The sequence below is a fragment of the Eptesicus fuscus genome, chromosome 16, assembly GCF_027574615.1.
Source record: "Eptesicus fuscus isolate TK198812 chromosome 16, DD_ASM_mEF_20220401, whole genome shotgun sequence".
In the NCBI taxonomy this organism is placed as follows: Eukaryota; Metazoa; Chordata; class Mammalia; order Chiroptera; family Vespertilionidae; genus Eptesicus; species Eptesicus fuscus.
In genome coordinates this window covers 2,066,867-2,082,843 of record NC_072488.1, presented here as the reverse complement: position 1 = coordinate 2,082,843, position 15,977 = coordinate 2,066,867, and the positions used below count along the sequence as shown (strand labels likewise).

Here is a 15,977-nt window from a genome sequence, read left to right as displayed (position 1 = left end):
GCTGAGAGGTGGGGCCCATTGGAGGGTTTGGATTCAGGCAGGGGTGTGGTCTCATGTCTTTTTCTTTTTATGTATTTTTATTGATAAGAGAGGAAGGGAGAGGAGAGAGAGAGAGAAACATCAATGATGAGAGAGAATCCTGGGTCGGCTGCCTCCTGCACGCCCCATATTGGGGATGGAGCTCGGAACTTGGGCACCTGCTCCTGACTGGAATCGAACCCAGGACCCTTCAGTCTGCAGGCCGACGCTCTATCCACTGAGCCCAACCAGCTAGGGCTCACTCTTCTCTTTAAATAACCTGGCTGCTGGGCGGTGGGGGACAAAGGTGGGAGCAGGGAAACCCCCAGCCCCGGGTGTGAAGGGAGGGGTGGGTGAGAGAGGTCAGGTTCCGGTCTAGCTGAGGGCAGCACCAGCAGACACCCTGAAATTGGGAGTGGGGTGTGAGGAAGACAAGGGAGTCCGGGACCACAACCAGGGGTTCTGCTGGAAGCAGGGGGGTGGGGGGGAGGGGTGCTTGGCAGTGGGCGAGATGGGGAAGGCTGCAGGCGTGGGTCTCGGGAGGTCGGGGTTCCCTTTGTGCATGAGCTCAGCAGACAGTGGGCTGTGATCTGGAGGCCAGGGAGGCGTCAGCGCAGAGACGGTGCTGGAAGCCTGCGACGGGTGGGGAGAAAGCAGGGCCAGCACCTCCAACGCAGGCTGGAGAGGGGCCAGCAAGGCGGAGGAGGTGGAGGGGAGGATGAGGTGAGGGGGGACCCGGCGGGAGGAGGTGGAGGAGGAGAGGGGACCCAGCGGAGGAGGAGAGGGGGGAATCGCGCTGCAGGAGGAAAATGGGAGCCGAGAGAAGAAGTGACACAGGAGGCGGTGTGGCCGGCAGGTCACATGCTGCCAGGGGTCAAGTCAGATGAGCCTTTAGCCACACGGAGGCCACGGCCTTGATTCAGCTCCAGCCGCCGCCCATCTGCTCCCGGCAGCTTCCTGTCCCGGTGCTGGGCCCTGGGGACACGGACACCTCTGACGGTGCCCTCCTGCCTTTGCAGTTTCTGTCCCTCAGCCTGGACCCGCCACCGGAGCATGGAGCCTGTTCTTCCTTATTCACTGCTTTTGGTTTAAATAAATTACATTTTAAAGGATCTGTTTTCAGGAACACATTCAGTTCATTCCCTTCCCCATCTGTCCCCGACACATGTTTCTAAATGTATGTCCCAGTCAGAAGACACGTCCGGCGAGCTCAGGCCCCCGGCCGCCGCCATTCCTTCTCTTCCCTCCCACCCCACTCCTGCGTTCCCACCAGGCCCACCTCCATGCCTTCTCCTCCGGGACCCTTGCCATCCCCTGGGAGTGCCCCCCCCCCCCCCAGTGCCCAGCCGGCCACTCTTCCCCAGGCGCTGCCTTTTGCTAACTCAGCTCTGCCTGAGTCTGAGCAGGTGCCTTGAAGTCCATCAGACCTGGACTCGAATCTCAGACCCGCCTGCTTTTACGTTAAGCCAGTGGTCGGCAAACTCATCCGTCAACAGAGCCAAATACCAACAGCACAACGATTGAAATTTCTTTGGAGAGCCACATTTTTTAAACTTAAACTTCTTCTAACGCCACTTCTTCCAAATAGACTCGCCCAGGCCGTGGTATTTGATGGAAGAGCCACACTCAAGGGTCCAGAGAGCTGCATGTGGCTCGCGAGCCGCAGTTTGCCGACCACTGCGTTAAGCCATCTGCCTCTCTGCCAGGCCTGTGCTCATCTGCACGAGGAAACCCGTGCCCGCTCCGTGGCGCTGACAGAAGGCAACGGCCGCACAGTGCCGGGCACACCGCACTCCACCGTGGCCGTCTCTGCGGAGACGAGGGGGCGGGAGCCCTGGCCAGTTCCTCCGAGGGCTTGTGGGGTGGCCCGTGACCGAACCCTCACTGACCAGCCCCGTGCACACAGGGCCTCGCCCCGAGGAAACAGCGGCCTTGGAGGGCCCTGACGTGGCTGCGGCACAACGGCGGCCTGCACGCCTGACACCGACGGCCCGGCCCGCCCCGCTCGCCAGAGCCGGTGTCTCGCCGTCTGTCAGCGCCCGCTGTGAGCCGAGAGCCGTCCACTCGGGAGAGACGGGCGTGGAGGGGAGGGTGGCGTCCCCGCCCTCCTCGCAGCTCTGTGACTCAAGAAGCCACTTAACGTCTGAGCCCCGTCTCCTCAGCGGGGACTGTGGGGTCACGACCCCTCTCACCCACAGTGCCGCTGGTTTGGTTCCGTGAAGGGCCTCAGACAATGCCAGACGACTGGGACCCCATCAGTGCGACAGGTTTCACTGCCCTGCGTTTTCTTACAACGAGGGACAGAAACTGCGTCTCCACAGAGAAATCGCTCACAACCTGGACAGGCATAAGAGTGTTATAGAGCCGTGGTCGGCAAACTGCGGCTCGCGAGCCACATGCGGCTCTCTGGACCCTTGAGTGTGGCTCTTCCACAAAATACCACGGCCTGGGCGAGTCTATGTTGAAGAAGTGGCGTTAGAAGAAGCTTAAGTTTAAAAAATGTGGCTCTCAAAAGGAATTTCAATCGTTGTCCTGTTGATATTTGGCTCTGTTGACTGATGAGTTTGCCGACCACTGCTATAGAGGCCCGATCATTGTTATTCAGGAAGGTAATGACACTAGTCTTCCTTCGGCAGAGTTCAGTGGGCAAAGTGCTCGCGTGCCTGAGCTCAGTGGATTCTTAACAGCCCTTTGGGCCCGGCCGGCGTGGCTCCGTGGCTGAGCGGTGCCCTAGGAACCAGGAGGTCACGGTTTGATTCCCAGTCAGGGCACAGGCCCGGGTTGTGGGCTCCATCCCCAGTGTGGGGTGTGCAGGAGGCAGCCGGTCCATGATTCTCTCTCATCATTGATGTTTCTATCTCCCTCTCCGAAATCAATAAAAATATGTTTTAAAAATAAAATAATGTCCATTTAAAGTGGCTGAGTTGTTGCCCCACTTTGTAGGTGGGAAACCAGAGAGAGGGTTAAGTCCCGCCCCAAACCTGCATTTCATGGTCGCGGTCCCTCCCCAGCTGGGTTCCTTGGCTTGAAATTCACGTGCTCTGGGACTCACTTCTGCCCGTTCGCAGTGACTCCTGTTGGTGAGCACCGTGAAGAGAAAAGCTGGCCGCTGGGCTCGAGGCAGGGACAAATCTGGAGAGTTTTGCGGCAGCGAGAAAGCGGGAGAGAAGTGGCTTTTCCGCGTGGGCTTGCTTTCCGTGGAGGGCGGGGACTGGTTGTCTGGTCTGGAACGCTCGTGGGCACGGGTGCAGCTGGGCATCCTTCTGTCCTTTTACTAAAAGCTCCTCAAGGCATCCCCACACCCCAAGGGACTACTCCGGGCCACACGGTGGGATCCGCAGGTGGAGACACTAACTCTGAGCCTGGAAATCATATATACATATTGATTTCAGAGAGGAAGGGTGAGGGAGAGAGTTCATAGTTCGACGCTCAACCCCTGAGCCACGCTGGCCAGGCTGGAACTCTGTTAACATGTAGACAGAGGACCAGGCAAAGCACACAAAATGCCTCTTAGTACGTGCCCGGTCCTTCTTAGTACGTGCCCGGTCCTTGTAAAGCAGAGCGCACGTCCAGGCTCTCCCTGACCGGGCGCAGGGCTGGCCTGCACACTTTCCCAGGGGCTGCGGGGGGAAGTGGACGTGAACAGCCCCGTGGTTACGGAGACCTGTGGGAAATGTTGCCCATACTGTTTATCTTGGTGAATTCTGTTTCTCGCCTAAGCTCTCCCATTTCTTGGCCTCCGAATCTCCCGCCCAGCCCTCGGGGGCACACGACTGAATCGCGGTCCAGCGCTCACGCTGTCTGACCTGGAGGCCCAGGACAGCGGCACGCACGTTGCCAAGGCCTGGGGCGGGGTGCGCTCGCTCGGGTGCTTTGGAAAGAAGGCTTCTGCCCGGGCCGAGGTGGGGAGCGGAGGGGAGGGCGCTCCAGCAGGGTCCCGGGAGGTGGGCTCTCCTGAGAAGGGGGAGGCCATCTCCAACAGAGAACACAGCACGGGCCAAGGCCCTGAGGTTGTGACATTCCCACTTGTTCAGGAGCCCCGTGCCTGAGATTGAGGGAGCAGGGCAAGGGAGGCGACACTCTAATGGACCCCCCACCCCCACCCCACCCCACCCCACCCGGCCCGCCAAGCCATCGGCTGTAGGCAGCCAGGAGCCACGGGAGGGAGGGCTTGGGGCCTCACGGTGTTAGCAGATCTATTGGGGAACCACCTGGGAGAGGAATGACAGGGTCTCAGGAAGGAGAGGGCTCTTGCAGCCCACAGGAGCGGCATGCTGGGGGCCTGCGCTGGGCAGGGACGTCTTCGGAGGCCTGGAGAGCCGCCCGCCAGGTGCCTGGCGGTGGAACCCTCGGGTGAGTGACGGGTGAGCTGCTGGGGTGACAGGGAGGGAGGGGCTGGCGGTGGGTGATTAGGCCACGGCGCTGCGATGAGAGACAGGGTGCGTAGAGGACAAACAGGTTTGGGGTGGAGGTTTGGGGGGGCGGGTGAGGATATACTCCAGCCACAGGTGCTCATGTTTCCTCCTTTGCAGTGAGTGGCACTGGGGTCCTTCCATTGGAGCCTGGCATGGCCGGGGCTGAGGTCTCCGCGGCTGGGAACCCGATGCTGGAGCGGCTGCCGGGACAGACCGGCTGCTCCTTGTCTGTGAAATGACAGAGACCACGTCGCAGGGTCACTCGGGGGGAAAAGAGGCGAGGTGTCCGCTGCTCAGAACAGCGCCGACGTAAGCACCGCACGGATATTTGGGGAGCCCGAGGGGGCGCAGGGGCAAACGCCATGCCCACTTCCCCCTCCAGTGTGAAAGCACTCCAGTTTGACCCACAACCAGCATTCGGAAGGCAGACACCTGAGCTCATGCAGTCAGTCAGTTCGTCACTGCCCAGCAGTAACTCCTGAGGAGGAAGCCTTCTGTAACTTCCCTTTTATCGCCATCGCTACAATCGAAGACACTGGCTGCACGTCGGTTGGATGGCGGCCCCCAGTCTCAGGCTTGCTGCGAGTTGGGAGAACGGGGCACAAATGTAGGTGGTCGGTCGGCCCCAGGAAATGGGAGGGGGTGCTGAGGAATGGGCACGCTGCGGGGAGAAGCCGGCAGCCCCTCCCGCTGTGCCTGAGGCTGGGAGCGGGGTGCCGGGGGGTCTGAGGCCACCACACCCACTCTGACCGTCAAGCCTGAGTGACGAGGGGGCCCGGCACAGTGTCACGGAGCACCCCGACGCTGACGCAGGGCCTGGAGGGACTGGGTAGATGGTGAGGAGTGGACGGGTGGGCACGGGCACTGCCTGTGGCAGGACTGGCAGCCCAGGGCAGTGGGAGGAGGCCGGGCCCAGGCCCCGGGGGAGGGGGACTGCCCAGGGGACAGGGCTGAGCAGAGGACTTTCCCGGGGAGACTTTCCTTCTGGTGTGAGTGTCTAAGGAGGGAAAGGTAAACAGAAATAAACATGGTTTACAATATTTCCTGAACCTCTAATGTGGTGAAAAAATATTTTTTTTCTCCTACTTTTCACCTTGAGAGTTTTAAAATTTAGCCCTAACCGGTTTGGCTCGGTGGATAGAGCGTCGGCCTGCGGACTCAAGGGTCCCAGGTTCGATTCCGGTCAAGGGCATGTACCTTGGTTGCGGGCACATCCCCAGTAGGGAGTGTACAGGAGGCAGCTGATCGATGTTTCTCTCTCATCGATGTTTCTAACTCTCTATTCCTCTCCCTCTCCATTCCTCTCTGTAAAAAATCAATAAAATACATATTTAAAAAATAAAATTCAGAGACCACCTTTTCCATTGTAGGTATCGTTTACCTTAATCTGAATTAATGTGGACAGCAATGGTGACAAAAGATAATTACATTTAAGTGATGTTTTAACTTAAACATTCCTTTGGGAATACCTGGGAGTCGCCCAGTTCAATACGAACACCCACCACACGGGCACGGATTGCTCCAGGAGACAGCGCTGCGAGGGCAGCGGGCTGCGTCTGTAAAGGAACCTTCCGCGGCGCCTCAGCCCCGCGCAGGGCCGGCAAGCCTGGCACCGGCATCGCTTTACCCTGAACGCTTCGCAGGGCACAACGGCAACGGGAGCGGACTTCCCGGAGAACATGCCGAGGCTGACCGCTGCGTGACGTCCTCAGCTCTCGGGAGCGCAGGGGCGTTCTGAATGGAGGTCCCGCTGCGACCCAGGACCCCCCTCTACTGCCTGCGGGGCACCCAGGGGCCACACACTCCGCAGCCACCCTGGGCCTCCCTCAGGGCTCCCGGGGCCGGGAAGGGGCTCCTCCGTCCTCTGAGCAAAGCACCCTCTGTGGGGAGATGCGCAGGGCGGGTTATACTGATTCTTCTCCTTCTTCTCCGTGGCTTTGTGCCATGGAAGAAAAGACACCCACAGATAACGAAGACCTGTGGACACCCCAGCCCTGGGCTCGCCTCCTTTCCTTGGGCGTGAAAGGCCCAACTTTGTGGCAATGACAGGCCTGCCGCCCCTCCAGGGAGATAAGGCGCTGCCAGCCATCATTACATCCCGTAATCATGCTGGCTGACCCGATGGGCCGGGAGCCAGAGCGGAGGGAGGACACACGCCCTGTGCGGTTAAGTCTAACACAGAACCTCGAACTGCCTAAAGAAACCCACTTTTTTTCTTCTTCAAGGATTAAGAGGGAAAAAACCCATACACACAACAAAACTATGTTCAAAATGTATGAGATGCCCCAGTAGGTTAATGAGGTTTGGGGGCCAATGTTCTGTATTCTCATGGGAACAGACTTTCACTGTACATTCACTGATTTAATTTTTAAATTAAAAAATTTTAAAGCTTTTGTTTTAACCTACTGTGCCTCAACCTTTCATTGCTACAGCTGTAGATAGATTTCTCCAGCTATATTCAATGAGAAGACATGTAAAATGTTCAGTACAGGACAGGTGCGTAGTAACGGCTTCACATGACGTTCGGATGATCCACATTTGATACGAAGCCCACGAACACCATGAGACTTAACTCAGCTCCTGCACATCCCGCTGTTGGCATGGCTGTGAGCACAGACGGACAGGAGGCCTGGAACAGGTAGACTCTCCCCCCGAAGGGTCTGTATCCCACCTGCAGCCCAGACGCCTCCGGTCTCCCACGGACGATCGCGACTGGGTCTGAGACCGGGAAATCGCACCTCAGGGGTAAAATTATGTTTCACTGCAGTGGCATGGAATTTAATTTAAAAAGATAAATAAGATTTGTCCATAAAAGGGATTCCACCCAAATCAGCAAAGATCACGAGTCCAGTGGCGAACGCGCCTGAGCCGCCTGAAGGACCCGGCGCCGGGGAGCGTCTCTCGCAGAGCGAGGCTGCCTTCCCGCCACGTCCCTTGTCCGGCTTGGTGCTTCCTTGTTCAGAAGGCGGTCTGTTCCCGTCTCCTGCGCAGCCCGGCACTCCGCTGGGGCTTTAGGATTATTGATCCATTCGGAGATCATTCCTTCAAATGCTACCACTCTTTCCAGTTTCCCGCTGGCTTTCGGCTGCCGTCATATGATCAATCTTGCCTTTTGCCTCTGGTTTCAGGCTTAGGAGGTCCTTCCCTGTCCCCAGACCACCGGAGCCTTCAGGCCTGCTTTCCTCTGACGCTTATAAACGACGAGAATGTTTGATCTTTGATCCATCTGGGGTTTACTTTGGGACATAAAGAATAAGGAAGTGATCTAGTTTAAAAGGCAAATTTAGCTCTAAAATACAATGAATAGAAATATCTGGATACCATTTATGTAACATTGCTTTTTAATTTTCTCAAAAAATATTTATAATTAAAAAAATAAACTCAGAGCTCACTTATACACACTTTATAAGCACAATCGACACATATATGAACTATATGTATGCATGTCTATGTATGGATATATAGGCAAAAAATTCTATTTTTCATACTTCTTGGACTGTTATATTAAAATTAAAATATTTTAATATTTTAATTTTAATATAAAATATTTTCCCTAGGAAGGGTCTATTTTGCTTTTCTCATTTTCTCACTTTCCTGGATCTTGAAGGTTTCGTTTTTGCTTTACTGTATTTTGTCTTAAAAAGTCTCTTTTCAATTAAGCTCACTTCTTCGTGGAGGAAGTAGGTCTTGACTCTCAGCAGGAAGGAGAAGAGATTTATTACAAACTGGTAGCTCAGTGAGAAGTTGGACTCTTCATAGGTTGTCACATGCTTACAATAGCTAGAAGGAAGCAGAGGAGACGTCATCTGCAACGGCCACCTGGAAATGCCGCATCTGCCCCGGGACATCTCCCAAATAACTGAACAAGTACATATGTTTCGGCTTAAAATAGTCAGCTGAGTTGAAAGGAAACTTAGAACAATGTGGTAAAACTCCTATGTTTTACAAAGGGAAGAGCTTTGGCCCTGCCCCTGGCCACCATGGCAGGGACGCACAGGGGACTGGAGCCAGCTCTTCCAGCCCCTGGTCCAGGGCTCGGCCACTCCTTCCCAGGATCCCCCACTTCTTACCATGATCAAGGCAAACAAAGCAGAAGGCAGTGGTTCTGGACCATTTTTTAAAACAAATAAAAATTTTTTAAAACAAATAAAAGAGCCGAAACCGGTTTGGCTCAGTGGATAGAGCGTCGGTCTGCGGACTGAAAGGTCCCAGGTTCGATTCCGGTCAAGGGCATGTACCTTGGTTGCGGGCACATCCCCAGTGGGGGGTGTGCAGGAGGCAGCTGGTCGATGTTTCTCTCTCATCGATGTTTCTAGCTCTCTATCCCTCTCCCTTCCTCTCTGTGAAAAATCAATAAAATATATTAAAACAAATAAAAGAAAGCTAATATTCCCTACCCGCACCCAAAATAAGACACCAGACTTGATGAGGCAGCCTCCAATCCTGTGCCTGTCACAGGAGCAGTCCCCACAGCAACGCCACTTATTCTACAGTAGCAGATCCTGCATCTAACACAGCCTCTAACTACCACCAAATCTCTACTCAAATCGAAATCTCTCACTGCCCCGAGGCAGGTAATACGGGGACACGGGACTGTGACTCCATCTATATGGTGCGGGAAGTTGTGCAGAACTCATGACCTCATTACTCAGCCAGTAGATTGCACGGGGACAGCAGGAGATAAAGGAGGAATTTACAGACTAACCACTTACGGGAATCTCAGCCACATGCAAGGTATGGATCTTGGATTCTGAGCTATTTAAAAAAAATACACGACAATCGGGAAAATCTAAAAAGTGACTGCATGTTTGATAATATGAAGGAATTATTATTAGTTTATTTTATGTCTGGTTAATGGTATTATGGCTTTGCTTTAAATATATATATATTTTTAGCCCGGCTGGCCTGGCTCAGTAGTTGAACATCGATCTATGAATCAGGAGTCACAGTTCAATTTCCGGTCAGGGCACATGCTTGGGTTGTGGGCTTGATCCCCAGTGTGGGGCATGCAGAAGGCAGCCGATCCATGATTCTCTCTCATCATTGATGTTTCTCTCTTTCCCTCTCCCTTCCTCTCTGAAATCAATAGAAATATATTTATAATACACACACACACACACACACACACACACACACACACACATATTTAAATCCTCAGCCAAGGACATGGTTTTTTAAAAAAATATATATTATATATTATATATAAAATATATATAAATATATATTTGTATTGATTTCAAAGAGGAAAGGAGAGGGAGAGAGAGAGAGAAACATCAGTGATGAGAGAGAATCATTGATTGGCTGCCTCCTGAACGCCCCCCGCACTGGGAATTGAGCCTGCAACCCAGGCATGTTCCCCTGACTGGAATCAAACCTGGGATCCCTCAGTCCAAAGGCCAGTGCTCTGTCCACTGAGCTAAACCGGCTAGGGCTAAATATACTTTTATTGATTTCGGAGAGGAAGGGAGAGGGAAAGATAGAAATATCAGTGGTGAGAGAGAATCATTGATCAGCTGCCTCCTGCATGCCCCACACTGGGGATGGAGCCCTCAACTCAGGCATGTGTCCTGACTGGGAATTGAACCATGACCTCCTGGTTCATAGGTCTACACTCAACCACTGAGTCTTGCTGGCCGGGCTAGATGTGACTTTTTTTTTAAATAGGGGAGAGTGCGAACGCAGTCCCCACCACCACAAATTATGCAGTCGAGTTTCCCACATTTGGGGAAATCGCAGGGTCAGCACATGCGGAGTGCAATGGATGAGCCTCGCCCTGGGAAAACCACCTTCTGATCATGGCATCTCCCCTGCCAGGTGAGTATATATGTGACTTTTTTAATTAGAAAAGAATACTCCCTCAGGGCAAACCAGAGACTGTGTCACGTTTCCCACCCTCCGCCTGAGGGCCGCCCACCTTCTGCAGAACCTCTGTGTGCTCAGCCAGTAGAGTGAGTTCAGGGTCGTCAGCGACCGGCCTTTCCGGGACAGGACGCCCTGGAGGCTGTGCCCGTGGAAGCAGACCGGGCCGGGGACCTCTCCCGTCCAGCGGAACTGAAAACTGGAAGGGCTTTTTTTTGCAGCCGTTGGTACTGAGTCAACCAGTGTGCTGAATTGTTTTTGTAGATTCACCACCATCTCTGGAAATGGAGGGGAAAGGGAAGGAATAAAAGAACTCTAATGTTAATTCCAAAAAAATCTGTAGTTCACTCGATAGCAATGCGCCAATGTTGGTTTCTTAGTGTGACAAATGCATCATCAGTGACATTGGGGAAACTGAGAGTGGGTGAGGGTGCAGGGGGACTTCCTACAAAAGGCTGAGAATGTCAATGTTATCACATACATTTCACCACATTTATGAACAAGACAACCTGAAGGCAGTTCTCCACAGAGAGTTCCGGAAGCCAGAGGATGTGTTTAGATTTGGCAGGAGCCTCCGCTATTTGGGGAAGTAGCTTCCTGGGGGATTTCCTGCGGGGGGGGGGGGGGGCGCGGTGGCCGTGGGGTCCTGCGGGGGGCGCTGTGGCCGTGGGGTCCTGCGGGGGGCGCTGTGCCCTGGGGTCCTGCGGGGGGCGATGTGGCCGTGGGGTCCTGCGGGGGGCGCTGTGGCCGTGGGGTCCTGTGGGGGGCGATGTGGCCGTGGGGTCCTGCGGGGGGCGATGTGGCCGTGGGGTCCTGCGGGGGGCGCTGTGGCCTGGGGTCCTGCAAGGGGCGATGTGGCCGTGGGGTCCTGCGGGGGGCGATGTGACCCTGGGGTCCTGCGGGGGGCGATGTGGCCGTGGGGTCCTGCGGGGGGCGATGTGACCCTGGGGTCCTGCGGGGGGCGCTGTGGCCTGGGGTCCTGCGGGGGGCGCTGTGGCCGTGGGGTCCTGTGGGGGGCGATGTGCCCTGGGGTCCTGCGGGGGGCGATGTGGCCGTGGGGTCCTGCGGGGGGCGATGTGACCCTGGGGTCCTGCGGGGGGCGCTGTGGCCTGGGGTCCTGCGGGGGGCGCTGTGGCCGTGGGGTCCTGTGGGGGGCGATGTGCCCTGGGGTCCTGCGGGGGGCGATGTGGCCGTGGGGTCCTGCGGGGGGCGCTGTGCCCTGGGGTGCTGCGGGGGGCGCTGTGGCCCTGGGGTCCTGCGGGGGGCGATGTGGCCGTGGGGTCCTGCGGGGGGCGCTGTGGCCGTGGGGTCCTGTGGGGGGCGATGTGCCCTGGGGTCCTGCGGGGGGCGATGTGGCCGTGGGGTCCTGCGGGAGGCGCTGTGCCCTGGGGTGCTGCGGGGGGCGCTGTGGCCGTGGGGTCCTGCGGGGGGCGATGTGGCCGTGGGGTCCTGCGGGGGGCGCTGTGGCCGTGGGGTCCTGCGGGGGGCGCTGTGGCCCTGGGGTCCTGCGGGGGGCGATGTGGCCGTGGGGTCCTGCGGGGGGCGATGTGGCCGTGGGGTCCCAAAAAGAATGTCGAGCGCGCCCACTTTCCCAGCCAGGCCCTGAGCTCCCCCCACCGCGCTGCTGCTTGGGATTAATGAGAGAAAAGGCAACTCACCCCTCCGTTTGTACACCACTGATCTGTCGATGGGCGAGTGGTAGAGTGGCTTCTCGCTTTTCCACATGAACCTGTGCGAGGCACAAACACAGCTGGAGCAGGAGGAGAAACGGACCGCACCCCCATTTCAGCGCCAGGGCACAGACCCCGAAGCTCCCAATGGCACACCGGAGTGGAAGGGGTCCCTCGCCAGAAGTGCCCGCCGCCTATCCCATGGAGCAAAGCCGCCGAAGAAACAACGGACTCTCCTGGCCTTCGCCCAGCTGACCCTGTGCTGAGGGTGAAGTTAGTGGTTCTGGTTCTGATGCCCAGAGGCGCCTGGAGGTCACGCCTCTCCTGGTGAGGAGGAGGGAGAGGGGGAGGGGAGGGGGAGGAGGAGGGAAAGGAGGAGGGGGAGGGGGAAGGGTCTGGGTTCCAGCACGACAGTCCTACCAGCCCCTGCACTGATCACCCTCCGCACCTAGGGAGCCAGCCAGGGCGGTGCCGCTATAAAGTGGAGGTACCGCATTGCTCCCCCAAATACACTCAGCGTCCCCTCCAGAGCAGAGACCAAGGGCGGTGGGCCCTCCCAGGTGGGTGGCCAGCCCAGGCAGGAGCAACAGGCTCCGTTTCAAGTTCTTTCCTAAAGGGGACGGTTTTCCTGACTTACAGCAGAGGACCTGCCTCCTGCGCGCCCAGGCCACGTCCTCACTCTGCCGGTGTGGCCACAGGCAGGGCACTGGCCCGGGGGCGGCACGGCACGTGGGAAGGACTCGGTAAGTATTTGGTGAAGAATGACTGGACCAATAAGTGAACAAACCACGGGATTGCACGTCTCCAAGGCTGCCCCCCTTCACAGGTGAGGGCTGCCGTGAGGAGAAGTCAAGGCCATGCCGCAACCCCGCACCGCTGTTAGCAGCAGTTCCCACCCAGTGCTGACAAGGGTCTGGCTAGTAGACACTCAAGAAATATCTGGATTTTCTACCAAAAGAAGCTGGTAAGGAGCAGAAAGTCAGAAACCGAAGGTGCGTGCAGGAGCAAACTCGGTCCCAGGGCTCGGAGGCCACGGGTAAGTGACCTGCCCGGCACAGAGCGGGGCTGGCCCCCAGGCAGGCGCCCAGGCAGCGGGCCCCCTTCCCCACAGGGACCCTCGTCGGGACGAGAGTTCGAAGCCAGGGAGACAGGCTGAAGTAGAGACCCCGCTCTTCCCTCGGCTGTGTGTGTTGGAGGGTCTCTATTTCAGGAGGACATGCCAATGAAAGAAAAGTTATTAGAAAACAGCAGCTAATATTTCCAGAACAGAGCGTCCCAACACCGACGAGTCCATACGGTGACACTCATCTCTCACAGGAGAGGTGACGGGCTTGGGGAGGAGGAGGCGGATCTCAGACTGGCCGAGATGACGTACTTTGCCCTGGCTTCCTCCCATTTTTGCTTTTTCTCATCAAAGGATTTCTTCATAACTTGGTACCATTTTCTGAACTCAAAACAAGGCTTATCTGAAAAAGAAAAAAAAATCCATGATAATCAAATTAGTCACATTATAATAACATACATTATTCACCTGGATCTTCATTCGCTGACGTAACTAAACAGCTATACAATAGCTCTTGGAAATCACAGATGGAGCCAATTTTCTGGACTCTATTCAAGTCCTGGCAACAGTCACTCCTCGTCTGAGTCTCTACTGATGTCACAGCCCAACCAGGTGACGCGGAAACTGCCTTTGTGTGTCCGTCTCTCCTAGATCGGACCACCACCTCCTGAGAACACAGACGTATTCTGTTTCCTCTGCCCACCAGGCCGCTTCCTCCCAGCCCAGCGCCCAGCGCCCAGCCCAGCGCCCCGCACCCAGTGCCCCGCCTAGCACACAGCTCCACGTGTCTGAGGCCACATGAGGAAGGGGCTGATGGCCAACACATGTGTGAACTAGCACGACAGCAGCTGAATCCAGACTTCCGGTTTCACCAGCTCCCACTCCATTCTTCCTACTCCGATTCCAAACCCAGAGCTTCTGGGGAGGCGGGAAAGCGGGCCGCACCGCACGGCTGGCCTGTGCTCCAGAAGTCAAGGTTAGCGCTGTCGGAGCTGCCTGGAGCCCAGCCCCCATCGCTCCCTATTCACTCTGTGTGGGGGATGGGCAGAGCAGGGGGGGTGAAGTGAAAGGAAAGGCAGAAAGAGGATCCGAGTGAGGGAGCTAGAGGAAGGCAGGCTGGCAAGAGGAGGAAGCGGGCTGTGTAAGTCTAGCTTTTCCGTGTTCTCTAACGAGATCGTCTCCCGCCATGTCTATTAAAATTCTTTTAACTGGCCTAGAGGGTCATCACTCCATCCAGCAGAGCCTGAGGCCACACAGCCACCGAGGAGCGGCAACCAGCAAACAGCTGCAGACAGAGGGACATGGCATCGATCAGCAGAACACCAGGCCGTGTGACCTAAGAAGCCACAGCTCCTCGAAGGGCAAGTTCACTGGTGACGCGTAGGGATGGTGGGCAGCGGAGCAGAAGAATGGAGACGACCCTGCCCGCTGACAGCTCAGGTTCAGGGTCAGAGGAGGTCACAGGTCTGAGTGCTCTGCCTGCTCCACAGCGAGAGCGGCCCTGCAGCCGGGAGGGCGCCAGGAGCGGCCTGTCCACCCTGCACTCTGCAGGGCCAACGTGAGGCCGTCGCTGAGCCAAGTACTTGCATCGCTCTGGAAATCACACACACCAAGGACCAGGCACATGGAGTCTAAGAGTCAAGCTCGTCGAGAGTAGAAACGTGGTGCGGGGCTGGGGGTGGGGAGTCGGACGGTGTGGTCACAGGTACGAACTTTCAGCTCTAAGACGAACAAGGTCTGAGGATCGATAGCAAAGCGGTGACTGCAGTTGGTAACGCTGTATAGTAGAGTTGAAATTTGCTAAGAAAGTGAAACTTAAATGTTTTCACACACACCCCAAAGTTACATACGTGCGGGCACGAGTGTGCCAGCTGACTGGACGGCAGGAAGCCTTTGACATGGACATGCATCGAAGCACAAAGGGACACTTCCAATGTCTTACATGTCAGTTATCCCTCAGTGAACGGAGAATTCAGAAAGGACAACGCACATGAACCCTAGCGAGGACGCTGAGAAACTGGAATTGCGTGTGAGAGTTCACGTATTTGTCACATGTTCCTGAGTCTCTTCGGCCAGTCACCATGGAGGCAGCTCAGACACGTAACAGTAGGAAGGAGATGGCCCGCCCTGTAGCCGCCCCCATCGGCCTGTCCGCCTGTGGCGTATGCAGCACCTACTGTAGGTCACACAGGCTCCAGGTGCTTGACAAACCGGACACTCTATCAGGGACAGACACGCTCAGTCCGCTGGCTGCAGTCAATGCGCTGCGCCTCTAGTGGACGTTGGGACGGGAGTGGCTGGGCAGGAGCGATGCGTCCTGACTTGGAAAAGGTGATGGGGAGCAGGTGAGGAGAGAAGGTGTTAGGTGCACCTTGAAGAGTGCAGATGGACTTGCCGGGGCTGGGGGGCTGGAGGATTGGGGGACCTAGGGGGCTGGGAGAGAAGGGCACTTCAGGTAGGAGAATGAGTGTGAGCAAAGGCTGAAGGCATCGGAACAGACGCACAGTCACAACACTGCCCGGAGGTTCACGGCCTAGCGTGGCTGGTGAGCAGACGCCGGGAACAGAAGCGCAAGCTGGCCTTTGCACACAGTAGGAGCTATAATCAGACAACCATGTGAAAAAGAGTCCCGGGACAAGGCACCATTTATCCACATGCATCGGTACAAGTATATTTCCAAAGGTTCTTCCCTGCATTTGTTGATCTTTAAACCCACTATTGATCTCTGAATTGGATTGACAAAAAAAGTAAGTACCTTCTTTGTTCTCTTCGTTATATGTCTCAGCAATCGCAGACAAAGACCTGGAGACAGCAACAAACAAGTCAACTGATGTGGAAATCACTCATCTGAAGAGGGGAATTTTGAATTCTGCGGAAAGACAAGTGCAAGCAGTCCTTGGCACGAACGGACGGCGGAGCCCTCGCTGACGGGAGGGGACCCCACACGGGCTG

General features: G+C 56.2%; 1 protein-coding gene and 1 non-coding gene across 2 annotated transcripts in view; both read right to left on the bottom strand.

The window, feature by feature from the left end:
• Nucleotides 1–7,165: 7,165 nt before the first annotated feature.
• The window catches only part of TAF1B (TATA-box binding protein associated factor, RNA polymerase I subunit B), a 39,065-nt gene continuing 30,253 nt past the window's right edge, over nt 7,166–15,977 (bottom strand). Inside the window, 5 exon segments of the mRNA XM_054728098.1 lie at nt 7,166–8,213; nt 10,348–10,570; nt 11,951–12,021; nt 13,338–13,428; nt 15,781–15,827. Coding sequence (XP_054584073.1) covers nt 8,012–8,213; nt 10,348–10,570; nt 11,951–12,021; nt 13,338–13,428; nt 15,781–15,827 — 634 coding nt within the window. The 3' untranslated portion in view covers nt 7,166–8,011.
• On the bottom strand, nt 10,095–10,255 carry LOC129151975 (U1 spliceosomal RNA). The gene has a single exon (XR_008558681.1). It is a non-coding gene; the product is annotated as a U1 spliceosomal RNA (small nuclear RNA).